The sequence below is a fragment of the Pelodiscus sinensis genome, chromosome 7, assembly GCF_052426305.1.
Source record: "Pelodiscus sinensis isolate ZL-2025 chromosome 7, ASM5242630v1, whole genome shotgun sequence".
Classification (NCBI taxonomy): domain Eukaryota; kingdom Metazoa; phylum Chordata; order Testudines; family Trionychidae; genus Pelodiscus; species Pelodiscus sinensis.
Window position 1 is genome coordinate 55,363,774 of NC_143058.1, and position 15,872 is coordinate 55,379,645.

At 44.0% G+C, this 15,872-nt stretch overlaps 1 protein-coding gene across 15 annotated transcripts in view; it reads left to right on the forward strand.

Moving 5' to 3' along the window:
* Positions 1-13,742, forward strand: part of GULP1 (GULP PTB domain containing engulfment adaptor 1) — a 372,795-nt gene extending 359,053 nt beyond the window's left edge. For all 15 annotated transcript variants that reach the window (XM_075933787.2, XM_075933780.2, XM_075933784.2 and 12 more), the window contains one exon: positions 11,485-13,742. In XM_075933787.2, coding sequence (XP_075789902.1) covers positions 11,485-11,506 — 22 coding nt within the window. In that variant the 3' untranslated portion in view covers positions 11,507-13,742. The remainder of the gene's footprint in view (positions 1-11,484) is intronic.
* The last annotated feature ends 2,130 nt before the right edge of the window (positions 13,743-15,872 follow it).

Genomic DNA, 15,872 nt, shown 5'->3' on the forward strand with positions numbered 1-15,872 from the left:
CACAGAGCCGCTCGCCTGTGTCGTCCGAGGCCGGGGAGGCGTCCACCTGTGAGTACCCTCGTGTTCCCCTTATGTGTACGGGGGGCTGGGGCGAGAGGGAGCCCCGGGACCGTGCGCCTGGGCCTTGGCCACCAAGGAGCAGCAGCTGGGGATCCTGCAGGGGCCCTGGCCTTGCAGAGGGGAGCTGGGTTTCACGCACCTGGGCCCCTGGGGTAATTGACCACTGGTCTTGTTGCACCACACCTGCAGCACCTGGGCCTGCAGGGTGCACCACCCCGCCTGCAGCAGCTGCCCGTTCCCGGGCAAGCAGGAGAGCCAGGAATGAGGAGGAGTACCAAAGGCGGCACCTCCGGTTCATGGATCACCAGCTCCGCACCCAGGACCACTGGGTCCAGGAGGACCTGAGGCTGTGCTGGAGGAGTCTGGAGGCCCTGGAGGAGCAGGGCCATGCCCTGCGAGGCCACCTCCAGAGCCTGCTCGACCGCTTCCCATTTCCTCCTCCTGCTGCTCTTCCTGCTCCTCCTGCTCCCCCTGCTCCTCCTCCTCCCTCTGCTCCCCCTCCTGCTCCCGCTCCTGCTTCCGCCCCTGCTTCCTCCACACTCCCCATCCCTCCTGCCCACCCCCACAACCATTTCCCAACGACGCCCCCGGACCCGCAGTGTGGCGAGACGGGAGAGGCAGCCGGACTCCCACCCCTGAGCTTTCCTTTCCCTTCCTCCCTTCCCTCCCCTTCCAGCTCCCTCGTCCCAGGTTTCCTCCTTCTCTCTCCTACCCTCTTCCCTCCCTCCCCCCACCCCAGTTATGTAAAATAAACAGACGTTTTTGTTTGAAAAACAGGTGTCTTTATTTTACAGTAGGTAGGGAGGGGAAAGGGGAAAGGGGGGTAGGGTGGAAGAAGGCCCCAGTGGGGCATTCAGGGAGAGGTCAGTCCTCCTCCTCCTCCTGGAAGCTCTCCTGCAGGGCTTCCCGGATCCGGACGGCCCCCCGCTGGGCTTCCCGGATGGCGGCGGGGCGGGGCTGACTGTAGTGTCCAGCCATGCGGTCAGCCTCAGCCATCCAGGCTGGCAGGAAAGCCTCCCCCTTTCGCTCACACAAATTGTGGAGTACACAACATGCTGCCACCACGGGAGGGATGTTGTGCTCGGCCAGATCCAGACGGGTGAGGAGGCATCGAAAGCGGGCTTTCAGTCGCCCGAAGGCCCCCTCCACCACGATGCAGGCCCTGGTCAGCCTGACATTGAAGGCCTGGCGGGAGGGATTGAGGTGCCCCGTGTAGGGCTTCATCAGCCACGGCTGCAGTGGGTAGGCAGCATCCCCCACCAGGCACACGGGCATGTCCACGTCCCCGACCCTGATGTGGCGGTCGGGGAAGAAGGTCCCGTCCTGCAGCCGCTGGCACATGGAGGATTTGCGGTACATCCGGGCGTCGTGTGCTTTGCCGGACCAGCCCACATCAATGTCCGTGAACTGGCCCCGGTGGTCACACACGGCCTGCAGGATCATGGAGAAGTACCCCTTGCGGTTGACGTACCTGGACGCCTGGTGTTCCGGGGCACGGATGGGGATGTGCATCCCGTCGATGGCCCCCCCGTAGTTGGGGAAGCCGAGGGCGCCGAAGCCCCAGATGACGGCGTCCGGGTCAGCGAGGCGGACCACCCTGCGGAGCAGCACCCGGTTGATGGCCTTGACCACCTGCGGAGAAAGACCCGGCAAAGCGCCAATCAGTGGGGCGCCCGGGTGGCTGGGAGCATTCGTGCCCTGGCAGTGCCCCGCGCCCCACTCCCGGTAGCAACCCCCCTGGCGGCGTGTAGTACGGCCAGGACAGACCGACCCCTCTGGTGCGGGGTGCTTTCGCCTCCTCCTGCCGCCCCTTTGTCCCTGGGGCAGCCCATCCCCTCCTCGCAGCCCCCCTCCCTCCCGGCTCGGTGGCCGACGAGTGCCATACCTGCATGAGCACCACTCCGACGGATCGGTAGCTGTCCGGCGTGGAGAGCTTCCATAGGGCGATGGCCACCCGCTTCTGGAGGGGGATGGCAGGCCTCATGCGAGTGTCCCTTCTACGCAGGGCAGGGGCGAGCCACTCGCAGAGCTCCAGGAAGGTGTCCCTCCTCATCCTGAAGTTCTGGGTCCACTGTCGGTCCTCCCAGCGCCCCAGGACGATGTGGTCCCACCAGTCGGTGCTGGTGTCCAGACGCCAGACGCGGCGGGGCACGCCGGTGCCGGGGCGCCACCGCGGCTCCTCCATGGCCCGCAGGGCGGCCAGGCAGAGAGGCAGGGGGCTGACGTGCACCAGGAGGTGCCAGGCAGCCTCGAGCCATTGGTGGCAGGCTTGCAGCAGCAAGTCCAGAAAGTGCACCAGAAGGTGCAGGGTGAGCTCTGGCTCCATGTTGCCACCTGCAGCAGTGGCCCTGAAGGGAAGCACCGACACAGACGGGCACAGAGACCAACGCTTTGCTGTCCCTCGGCGAGGTTGGCAAGGAAGCAGGAAAAGCTGAGAACTGGCTGTCCAGGGAGGTCCCTTTAAGCTCGAGCCTCAGATAGCCTCAGACAGCAGCCACACAAAGCAACTACTGACCTGATGCCCTGCCAGAACCTGTTTTAGATGCCCTTAAATGCCCCCCAGCGTCCAATCAGTGTGGACGCGCTAGTTCAAATTAGCAAAACGCTAATTCGAACTAGTTTTTAGTTCTAGATGCGCTAGTTCGAATTAGCTTAGTTCGAATTAACTAATTTGAACTAAGTTAGTTCGAATTAGCGCTGTAGTGTAGACAAACCCTAAGAGAATATATATTCAAGAGACTATAACCCCGCTGATATAAGTGGGTAATTTCTAAGTGATTTCTAATGAATGGACTTAGTATATCTTTCTAGAAGGCTCTGTGTGGTTAGACAAAAACTGAAGGCATAAGAAGTGAATAAGAAACAAGTGATAACAAAAAAGCACCAAGTAGCTGCTACTTGTTATTAGTCAAAATAACTGTCAAAAAAAAAATGATGGGCTCAAATTAAATTCTTTGAATTTTTGGGTATCTTTCCAAATCCAACTTTAATTTTGATCCAGATTTCATAATTATGCCCTTTCTACTGTCACCCTGAACCCAACCATTTAGGAACATTCAAGATCCAAACATACACACACAGATCTGAATTTTGCAGCTCAGTCACATCTCTGGTATATTCCTTCTGCTTTACTAAAACATTTTCATTCTTCTGTTTTATACCACACTTCAGACATAAATAAAATTAATCTTTCCATATACTATAATCTCTTGGATTTAAAATTTCTTGGAAGATGTTGAAACTTTCCCATTTCACAAATTACAGCAGTAGCAGCTGGTGTACATTCTAAAGTCTCACTTTAGTTAATCTTGTACAGCATGCAGAATCTGTGGCTATTCTTCTTTCTCTTATTAGTGTAAAAAGACACTTGCCTTTAGTTCTACTGAAATCAATCACATTTAGATAGAGATCTCTATCTACTCAAATACATGTACATTTTCCATTGTCTCATTGGGTCTGTGCTGCTTTAAACTCAGTTTGTGCAGTCAAACTAATAATGAAAAACAAGTCAGTCAGATTGAAAAACAGAAAGTTCAACCAGGGGGTCATTTAGCTGAGCTCAGGACTATGCTACCTCTCTGCAGTGGTGGCCACCAAATGACTGAAAAGCTATTAGAATCACGAGAGTATGTCCTCGCTACTGCTGGTCAAGTATCTAGATGCCTTAGATTTCCAAAGTGGATGCAGGTCTGAGTTTATCACAAAGACTGATCTAGTGGGTTTGATAACTTATCCTCTCTCGCTCATATTGGTAAATCTAGACACACTGGGTATGTCTAGACTACATGCCTCTGCCCACCGAGGCATGTAAATTAAGCATACCGACATAGTCAATGAAGCAGGGATTTAAATATCCCCCTCTTCATTAGAATAAAAATGGCCGCCGCATTGTGCCAGCTCAGCTGTTTGTTGGCGCGAAGCGGCAGTCAAGATGGGGATCGGTCGGCAAGGAAAGCCTTTGCCAACTGATCTCTTATGCCTCGTGCAACGAGGTTTACAGGATCAGTCAGCAAAGACTTTCCTTGCCAACCAGTCCCCGTCTTGACTGCCACTTCGCGCCAACAAACAGCTAAGCCTGCACAATGCGGCAGCCATTTTTATTCTAATGAAGCGGGGGATATTTAAATCCTCACTTCATTGACTATGTCAGTATGTCTAATTTACATGCCTTGGTCGGCAGAGTCATGTAGTCTAGACATACCCTCTGTGGTGATGATGATCTGCTTGAAAAGGGGACAGCCTTTTATCAGTTTAAGTTGTGTCTGCACGTAAAACACTACAGCAGCCCAGATATAGCACTATAGATGCACAACTATAGCACTTCATTGTAAATGCTTATTAGAGCCATATGAGAAACCCTTCCCATCACTGTAATAGATGCATCTTCTAAGAGAATTCTTCCCTCAATCTTGTATTAGCTACATGGGCACTTAGGTCAGAGCAGCTGCATCGCTCAGGGGTGTCAGTTTTTCCTATCCTGGAGAGACACTGCTGGATCTAACTTTCTAGTGTAGACCAGCCCTGAGTTTTTACCTCTTAGAGGCATCCCAGAAGGTAGTTTTCGTCAGTTATTTCTCTGCATCAAGGGTCTATCTCATGGAGTTCTGTAAGACTCTCTTTCTCTCTGCCTTTTGTACATATAATGGGCCCTTAAGAGACATAATCAAGAGGACTGGGCTACAGTGTTTTGGTTATATTTCTTACTCTCATTTCCCTGTGTCTATTTCATCTGATGGTGGCAGGGCTCCTGATTGCCTCCTCTGGTGTTTACTCATTATTGGGGAATGGATGATGGTTAGCTGATTGAAGCGGAGTCTGAACAAGATTAAAACAATAGTGTTGGGATGGGGGAAACAATTGAAAAATATGTTGGCCCTTTAACTGGATGTGTTCATTCACCATTTATTACTGAAGTTCACAATCCAGTGGTCCTATTTGATCATCTTCTGCTGTTAAGCAGTCACATGATCAGCTTAGCCAGGGCAGCACTTTTTCCTCTCTAGGTCTCCCAGGGATTGCATGTTCTTTGGATACAGACATTTTTGTTGTGATTTATGCTTTCTGCAGAGGTTAAAGTACAAATAATGTAATTCAATGAGTAATGCTTACATGTCTCCCCTTCTAATGAAACATTATTGTGTATTACAGATAATATTAAATGCTATTTTACATACAACAAATATTATGAAACATGTATTACTGCCCAGAACATATTTAATGTCATTTCAAAAGATAATTCTGATTTATAAAATAATCCTGCTTCTCAAAAATGATTAAACGAAGCATAATGTTCATCCATTTTCTCCAGGCCTTGCATTTCAAATGACATCATTATTATTACAGCTGACCATGTTGGTCTTTGGGAGTGAGAGGTGAAAGGAGCTGTCATCTGGGTTTCATAATAAATACATCGAACCTTGACGCACATAATTTCTTAAAACCTGTGCATGTAAATTGTGTGCCTGACCTGAAAGTGTGCAAAAAAGCTTTGATTCTTATGAGCTAATTGTGAGAGCTACAGATAAGAGGAATTCTTATAAAAAAAGGAAAGGTAACTCGTGGCTTTATCAATCATCCCACCCCCATCTATGCAGAAAAAGGGCACTCTCCTAGATCACTTAGATCATCCCCCTTCCTTGCAAAAGGAAGTTAATCTGTCCTAACAGCATTGTTACCACCTTATCTCCATTTTTTATCTGGACTCTACAGAGGAGTGACAGGAGTGAGCAGGGTAGGGGAATATATGTTGTTTCCCATCATCCTCACGGAGCTTAGACAGAAGAAATCTCATTGCCAACCCAGTGTGTACGATAGAACTTTAAAAAGCTACTGGCCAATCTTATGAACAGGTTAAAAAAAGAACAGAAGATACCTGTATCTAACATCACATTCAAGAACATGATATTCCAAGGAAACCTCAAAAGTCTTAAGGGATTGGATATGCACATTCCAAAAAAGAACCCAACACAAATATTTGTAAACACGAAAGCAGGTGCCCCCATGATTCAGAATAAATTTCCTCTAGCTCCAGCCCACTGAGGGGACAAGAGAACCCTTGGAAGAAGCTGAAAATTGCCAATCTAAATTTTTGAGACACATTTTCAAAAGTAAAATGGTAGTTTTCGAACTCTCCATGACCAACATTTATGAGACTGTGTTCAAATCCTGTTCACATTAATCATTTAGTTTCATTGACACCAATGAGAATACTTGTATGAATAAGTCAGGCAGGATGTGACCCCAAGGAAGAAGGAATGTATTTTCTTTAAAAATCTGCTGTACATTTTTTAAAAAGCAAAATAGTTATAAAATATGTTAATAATAAATAGACATAATAGATAATATCCGAGTGAGAAGAACACTTTTAAGATAAGTACACATAACAATGCATTTATTTCATGCAAATAATTTTTGCTTTTTAAATAAAGGAGTGAAATGTTACATTTTCCTTTCCTTGTTGGTATCATTATCTTATTTCCTTTAGGAAAATATTGACTCCTATCACATATTTTTGCCCAAATATATCAAGATGTGCAGTTAGAGAAAAATCTGAAAAAGATGATATGTAAGAAACAGTCATTCAAAAACTTGCAGGTCATTTAAGTCAAGAACTAAGTAGATTGAAGTTTTATGCCATCCTGCTATTTTTCTTTGTGCCATTGTCTGCCTGATTTTAGTTCAAGTTCTAATGTTCCTACTCAGTTTTTACTCCATCCTTTCAATGGGAGTTTGGCCATAGTAAAGATAGCAGGATTTGACCCTGTGTTGATAGAATACCTTTTGTAAAGGTTAACAGTTTTATCCAAACATATCTTCCAAATGATCCATTCTCAATAACAATGGCTGTTTTTCAGAAGTCTGTTTTAGAATCATATAAATGTTAGACTGGAAATGTCCCTGAGATGTCATCTAAGTAAACCTTGCCATCCCTGACAGGTGTTGGTTCAACCTGTTCTTTAAAACCTCCACTGATGGAGATTGCAGTCTTTCTTGAAAGCCTGTTCCAAAGCTTAACTAACCATTGTAGTTAAAAAGTTTTGCCAAATATATAAACTAAATCTCCCTTGCTGCAGATAAAACCCATGACTTCTTATTCCACCTTCAGGGGTCATGGAGAGCAATTGTTCCCCGTCTTCTTTATTACATCTCTTGCTATATTTGAAGACTGTTATTAACTGGACCCTCAGTTTTCTTTTCTCAAAAGTAAGCATGCCCAGTTTTTTCAACATTAGTTTATAGTAAGGCTTTCTAAACCTGATATAGTGATGAGGAGTCCTGTTGCATCTTATAGACTAACCAAAGTGTTGGAGCATAAGCTTTCGTGGGCAAAGACCCACTTCGTCAGATGCATGTAGTGGAAATTTCCAGAGGCAGATATAAATATGCAGGCCTCTGGAAATTTCCACTATGAAAGCTTATGCTCTAACATTTCAGTTAGTCTATAAGGTGCCACAGGACACCTCACCGCTTTTGCAGATTCAGACTAACACGGCTACCCCTCTGAAACTTAAGCCTGTTATATTTTTGTTGCTCTCCTATGGACTCTTTCCAGTTTGTCCACATCTTTCCTAAAGTGTGGTGCCCAAAATTGGACACGGTACTCTGAGGCCAGTGGTTGAGTAGAGGAGGACAATAACTTCGATGTCTTTCATAGATTCCAAGGCCAGAAAGGACCATTTTGAAGTCTACTCATGTCAACACTGTCATTCCTAGCATTACAATAACATTTGATTTTGCTTTTTTAGAAATCCTTATTCAAGAAAGTTGGTTTCTATATATGGTATTAGTTAAGTAGCTGGAAACTAAACCAGAACTTTCTTTTACTACTGAAGGTTGATATTTACTTTCATAAGCGCTACACTAGCGCCCCGTTAGTTCGAACTTAATTCGAACTAACGGAGCGCTTAGTTCGAACCAGGTAATCCTCATTCCACGAGGATTAAGCCTAATTCGAATTTACTAGTTCGAATTAAGGGCTGTGTAGACCCTTAATTCGAACTAGTGGGAGGCTAATGCTTCCCAGGTTTCCCTAGTGGCCACTCTGGCCAACACCATGGAAACTCGTCTGCCCCCCTCCCGGCTCAGGACCCCTTAAAGGGGCACGGGCTGGCTACGGTGCCCGTGCCAGGTGCAAGCCTGCCAGCACCCAGCCAGCAGACCCTGCACCTGGCACGGCTCGAACCACCCACCCGATGCCCCCCAGCCCTCCCCCTCTTCCCGGGACCAGGCTGGCAGTTCCCGGGAGCTTGCCCGGGACTGCAAGAGGCGGGCACCAGCCTGGGCTAGTGCGGACATCGTGGACCTCGTCCACGATCTCCGCACTAGGCACAGGAAAGTGGCCAGCTAGGGCAGGAGAGCTGCCAGCCTGGCCATGCAGGAGCAGGTGTGCATGAAAATCAAGGGGGTCCACTGAGACCCCCAACCCTGAGCCCTGAGCTTAGACTGTCCGTACTGGGTCAGACCAAAGGTCCATCTAGCCCAGTAGCCTGCCTGCCGACAGCGGCCAACCCTAGGGACCCTGGAGGGGATGGACCGAAGACAGTGACCAAGCCATTTGTCTCGTGCCATCCCTCTCCAGCCTTCCACAAACCTTGGGCAGGGACACCACTCCTACCCCCTGGCTAATAGCACTCCATGGACCCAACCTCCATGACTTAATCTCACATCACTTTAAACTCTGTTCTAGTTCTAGCCTTCACAGTCTCCTGCAGCAAGGAGTTCCACAGGTTGACTCTGTGCTTTGTGAAGAACAACTTTCTGTTACTAGTTTGAAGCCTGCTACCCATTCCTTTCCTTCGCTGTCCTCTAGTCCTTCTTTATGGGAACTAATGAAGAACTTTTCTGTATGCACCCTCTCCACCCAACTCCTGCTTTTAGAGACCTCTATCCTGTCCCCCCTCCGTCTCCTCTTTTCTAAGCTGAAGAGTCCCAGTCTCTTTAGCCTCTCTTCATCTGGGACCTCTTCCCAACCCCTGATCATTGTAGTTGCCCTCCCCTCTCCCAGCCTCTCTCTTCCCCTCTCCCACCTCCTTTTCCCAGTCTCCTCCAGTTTTGTTCAATAAAGACAGATTCCATTTTTGAACACAATTGTCCTTTATTTTGTACATCAAGAAAAGGGGCTAGGGAAGGGTAAGTGGAAGGAGGTGAGAGAGGAATGGGGTACGAGCCCCCAATGGGGAGGACTGGGCTGGCTCTGTGGGCTTCTGGGTGTGGAAGCTCTCCTGCAGCCCCCCAATTGCCCCCTCTCCCCAGATGGCAGCCTGCGGCAAGTGCAGCCGGGCTGATGGCCGAGTGGTGTGATGTGCCCTGTGTGGGTACTCCGGGCACTCCAAGCCAGGACTGGTTTTCAAGCGGGGCACCCCTGAGAACTGTCTGTCTGGGGTGGGGGTCGGGACCCTTTAAGTGCAGCCCTCGGCTAGCCTGAGACAGCATCTCCATGCTCTAAGTCCTCCTCTCATGCCCTGCCGGCACTGCTTCCGGCCATCCTTAAGCCCAGTTCAGGGTCCACTTAATGTGGACATGCTAGTTCGAATTAGCAAAACGCTAATTTGAACTAGTTTTTAGTTCTAGACTCGTTAGTTCGAATTAGCTTAGTTCGAATTAACTAATTCGAACAAGTTCGTTCGAATTAACGCTGTAGTGTAGACGTACCCTCAAGGGGAGAAATTAATTTTTGTAATGAGCTAGATACTATCAGTCCCTATTCAGATCCATTCTAATGGTCTCAAGTTTGCATATGAATTGCAGCTCAGCAGTTTCACGCTGCAGTCTGTTTATGAAGGGTTTTTTTTTTCAAAGCATGGCAACTCTAAGTGTTATAACTGTACAGTATATATTAACTTGATTTTTTTTATATGCCAAGGTCTCTTCTGTGAAAACTATGTAATATAAAAATGGCGAGCCAAATAGGGCCTGATTTTATATGAGTGAAAAATGAAGGCGGTGACATAAAAAGCCTTCTTTATTCTTGTGTGATCCATATGTGATCCGGGCCAATTTGCAGCTTCGCAGTTAAATGGAGAATGGGGGCTGTTATATCCCCATTTCTTCTGAGTTGGAGAGGTCTTCACCTTCCCATACATCTCCAGCCTATTGTGCTGATGAACCTCGTGGAGGTAATTAGTTTCCCTGAGTAAGTTCCTTGGGACAGAATGTTTTCTAGTGTTTTATCCATGTCCTGGAGTGTTCAAAATCTTTTTGTTTTGTTTTCCAACATGCAGCTCACTCAACATTTCTTAGAGTATGTCTACACTAGCCCCCTAGATCGATGTAGGGAGGCTAATGAGGGTGACCGAAATTGCAAATGAAGCACGGAATTTAAATATCCCGCACTTGATTTGCATGTGCCTGGCTGGTCGCCATTTTAGAAATTGACTAGCCCGAAGTAACTGCCCCCGTCTACACGCGGCAGTGAAACGGGATTCCGAAATAAAGCCCTAACTCGAATTAGCTGGTATTCCTTCTGCAATGAGGTTTACCAGCTAATTCAAGTTAGGGCTTTATTTCGGAATCCCGTTTCACTGCCGTCTGTAGACGCAGGCAGTTACTTCGGGCTAGTCAATTTCTAAAATGGCGACCGGCTGGGAACATGCAAATCAAGCGTGGGATATTTAAATCCTGTGCTTCATTTGCAATTTTGGTCACCCTCATTAGTCTCCCTAGATCGATCTAGGGGGCTAGTGTTGTAGACATACCCTTAAATTCAGTTTAGGGGATGAGGCACATTCTATTCACAAATCCCGTCCCTGAAGGCACACATTGCAGTAACTGAAAGTAGCACTCTCCCAGCAATATCCCTATTAAAAACTGCAGTAAGAAGTTTAATATATTGTGGGATTTACTGACCATGGAGAAATAAAGGAATATTAGTAAGGATACATGTGGTGATTTTCTTAAAAAATTGTATCTGTTTAGTAAACACATTGAAGATACAAAAAATGTCATTATATTCCATTATTTCTTCAGAAGTTTTTCACTTTAGTGCAGCTACAAACCATTCTTTCATTTTTACTGCATTATTCGTTTTGTCTTTTAAATACATATTATTTTTTTGTACTCTTTTCAGACATTTATGTTTTGTGCTTCATTTTTTTCTTCTGTATCTGTTAAAAGGAAATTAAAAAGCAACCTTTTGTGTGCATGATTCACTGTGCGATATATATTTCAAGTTCGTTTTGCATTTTTGCACAAAGCCAAAAGATTCTGAATATCTGGCACTGGAAATATTGTGTTCTTGAGAACTGTTCCTGCAAACAAAGTGCAAACATGCTTAACTTGTCTCAGATGAATAGTGCCAGTGGAGCTATGAGGACTCTATATATGCCTCAAGATAAGCGTGCATTCAGAAGTTTTCAGGATTGGGGTTTATATCTTTGGAAAAAGACTGCCCTTTTATTAATTATGTCTGATTTTTTTTTTTTACAGGAGGGGTTCAAAATGGGACTAACTCTGGAAGGCACAGTATTTTGTCTGGACCCACTAGACAGCAGGTGCTGATGCCAAGACCAGATGTTTGAAATTCTTATATGATCCTTTATTTTTAATTCAGAACAAGTATTACAGATGTTATTGATGTGCCAAAAATATATTTTTCAACATGTTATCTCTTGTGAAGTTTGCTTCTGTAAAACTCCAGCTTAGGTTCAATATTAACCTGTACAAATGTAAAAAAGTCACACTTGTATATGAAGTATGAATTAAATTACACTGTTGTATTTCTCACTCTCATACTTGGGCAGACATTCACAATATATAATGAGTATTCACATTAAGCTGGGGCAGTTCTTTAAAGAATTTATAAATACCTCTTTCTGTTAGTAGACAATATAATTTTTGCATAATATTTGAGCGGTAACATTTTAAAATTAATAGCCTCAAGCCACTATTTACTTTCAGGTACATAGGATGATTATTGTACAGTTAAAAAAATTAAATACCAATTAAGGAAGTAAAACATACTGCAAATTAGTATGTACATAACAGATAAATCAGGATGCCATGTAATTAATTCCAGTTAACTGTACACAATCACTGTACTCTGTGAATACTATTATTGTTAGCCTATCACATATGCAATATTTTCAGCCTTTAATTCACATTTTCAAATGCAAATATAACAAATTAACTATCAATATGCTAGCTAATGTTGCTGAGTGCATTAGGGAAGTCTAGTATACATGTTACAGTTATTTTGTAAAATGAGAAAACTTAATGCTATGCATTTCTGGTTTGATGTTTTACAGCAAAGCTAGTTGCACATACTCTATAGTGTTTGTAATTTGGAATTCATTACATGACAGCTATATTTAATGTTCTGAAAACTAAGATCTTCATCCTAAATAGCATGTAGTAACCCCATTGCAGTCACTGGGACTACTCGTGTAAAATTACTCACATGCTAACGTGTTTGCAGAGGTAAGGCCTTGAAATGTGGAAAAGCACTATAGTGTTACTGTTAAATGTCACGCTGCAGATCTACAGCTTGTAGCAACAACTCAGTGAAAGCTAAAAATGAAACCTTAAATACCCACCAGTAGTTCACACTACAGAGCTCAGTATTAAAAATATTTAAAGAAAATAAGATTCTTGCATTGTGATGAATAAATCACACACAGTATATTGCTGCTGGGTGTTAGTATATTGTTGACTTGTCTATGCAGACTTTTCACTAATCTTTAACATAAACAATAAGTGAACATTTTCTTTGTGAATACTTGTATTCAGCTGTGAACTTGTTCTTTAATGTTTATACTTTGCCATGATTGTGTTCAGTGTGTGCCATGACCACATTTTGTTACAGATATTCCCTTCCATCCATAAAACCCTCATAATTTCACCCTTAACACATATAAGTAGAAAAAGAACTTCCAGGGGATTTTTAGTCAACTTGTTTGGTGTCTTTTTTTTTTCAAAGACTTACTTGTCGTGATGTATTATGGTTCATGAAATGTTGCTTTTGAGCTTATTGTCTTAAGGTTTACACAAAATGCATTTATGCAATATTACATTTAAGCATCTGTCCCTAGGCTCTGTTTCAGCAAAGTACGTAAGCACATAGATAATGTTAAATATAAGAGTAGTCTCATTAGCATCAGTGGAGGCTACTCATTTGCTTAACGTTAGACATTTGCATAAGTAACTTTGCTAAATTGGAGTCTTATTATTTTATTTACGTCTTCCTCTCTTACTTCTTGCTCAGTATTCATATACAGATGCCCACACACGCACGCACATGCACATTCACACACATATATCTAATCACTAATAAATAGAGTAGTATATGTTTCATAAAGAAAAGTCTTTATAATTTTGTTTGTCTTATAGTATTTTGGAATTTGTATAATGAGGATGTTTAGTAGCCATATCGATGGCTTTTTTTAACAAATAGAATTTGTATTTTTATTGTACTTTAAAAAGCTTGATGTAATAAGCATATATTTAGTGGCCATTTATTATCAATGGTAACACAATGCTAAGATATTTGCACATTTTAAAAAGCTTTTTCTTTACTGATTTTTATGTCGACTGCAAACAGCATGGTTAAAAATATAAACAGATCAGTGCAGAAATAATGCAACAGTGCATTTTTAATGAAAATGTTTAGTGATCTGGTTCAAAATTGTATTTGTATGTAATCTCAATTGTCTGTTTAATTTTGCCTAAAATAAATGTTTTTAAATAAATCTCATCATAGAATGTTCTGTTCATTTAGTAAATTACACAGAATTCAGTATGGGGGGAAGTCACATAAACATCCTCTCAATCATCAAGAGTCACATGGCAAGGGACCCAGTATTTCAAAGTTTTACACTTATGCTTAGCTTCACACATTGTGACAGATCCTCAGCTGATGTAAAGTGTTGCAAGCTTACTCTTACTTATTGTAATTTGACTTCCTCTTTATGGATTAGAGAAAGTTTCCAATAATAAAAGATGTCTCATGTCGTGTCCCGTACATCATGATATTTTGTACAGGTAAATAGAAATTGACTCTAGGATACTAGATGTTATGGCAATCATTTTAATAGGTACTGTCATTTCATGAGTACTGAGCTAATAAAAAATAAAAATGGTCAAAAATAATCTTTTTTATTTTAATCTTTATAAAACATTGCACTTTGATACTTTACTGGAATTACAACTCATTACAACAAATCTGGAAACATTGATGATAACTGCAAGCCTTTCATTGATAGAGTTTGACTTCAGCTGTAACTGCACAGGGAAGATTTACAGGTGTGGCCCCTGCAAGTGCTGACAAGGAACAGGTGTGGTTTATAGTCTCCACATTTGGAAATGTGAACACACCTGTTATTCCCACCACACGGGGCATTCACTCCTTTGTATCAATATTCCAGAAATGTTTATTCCTAATTTCTATCTGTTAAAACAACATGTAATGGCACATTGCAGATATTGCAGATTCACATTGTGCATTGAGGTCACTTGGTGGCTGATCCTGTCCCATTGAAATCAATGGGAAATGTACTGCTGACTTCAATGGGAGCAGAATCATGCCTTTGGAACTTCTTGTTTATCAATTGCCAACAATACTTAGAGTTTCTCTGATTTTTTCTTTAACAACATGCTCCATTGTCTAATGCTTTTTAGACGGCATGGCATGTTGTCTAGGACTCAGAGCATATGACTATATGAATTGCAGGCTTTGTGTTCTAATTTCAAGCTCTTCTACTGTCTCACCGTATGTCCCTGGAGAATTCAGCATAGTCTTAGCTTACTGAGCTCCGAAATGGTAATCACAACATCTACCTACCTCATACTTGTAGTGTAGGGCTTGCTTAATTTGTGTTTGAATGCAGAAGTCTGTGCTTTATGAATAGAGTGACCATTCATCCCATTTTTACTGGGAAAGCCCCATATTTAAGCCGTCTTCCAAGTATCTGGACTTTTTTTTTTTTTTTTAAAAAAGGGGCAAAATGTCCCATATTTGCACACCCTCTGTTGGTTCTTAATTCCCTGGTCGGCGCAGTCACAGCAGCCTCCTGTTTGTGGCTGGCAGAAGAGCAGGCACTAGCATATGGTGTCTGGAGTCAGGCAGGGTGCCAAGGGAGAAACCATGTAGTAGTGTGCACCTTCCCTCCTTGTGCACACTAAAGAAGGGGAGAGCTCTGCCAGCCTTTCCAGTAACGTAGTGCTGAAGCCCTGACCTCCTGCACTGCCCACCCCCCCAAGGGCTGGAACTCCTTTCTCTGGCACCCCTACCAGTGGCTGAAACTCCATTCCTGGTAGGCCCCCACTGCAAGGACTCAGCCCCATTCCCAGGTAGCCCCCGCCTCAGGACTCAGTCCCATTCTTGGATGGCCCCCATCATAGGGCCACCGCAGGGCTCAGCCCTGTTCCTGGGTGGCCTGTAATGGACAGCAAGATGAGGACCAGGCAGTCACTTCTAAAGGGCAGTAACCATTCGTTGTAAGTATATATTTTAATTTTTACCTATTATTAGTTATAATAATGCACATGTCTTTTTCATGGGTGCTCAGTCAACTTCATGCTATTTTGAACATTTGTATTGCATAGTTCTGATTGATAGCCATTGAACTTGCTTAAATCCAAGTGATTTGTCATGTGTCCTGTATTTGGCATAGGGAAATATGGTCAACCTATTTATGAAGCACAAAAGAACATGCTGCACCAGTGGCAGCTGCCTGATTGGTCTGCTCTTTTACTTCTTTCTCGTGAATGTCATTTTTCCCCTGCTGGATCTCTAAGGGCGTGTCTAGACTGGCATGATTTTGCACAAAAGTGGCCGCTTTTGTGCAAAATCTTGCCGCCTGTCTACACTGGCAGCGAGT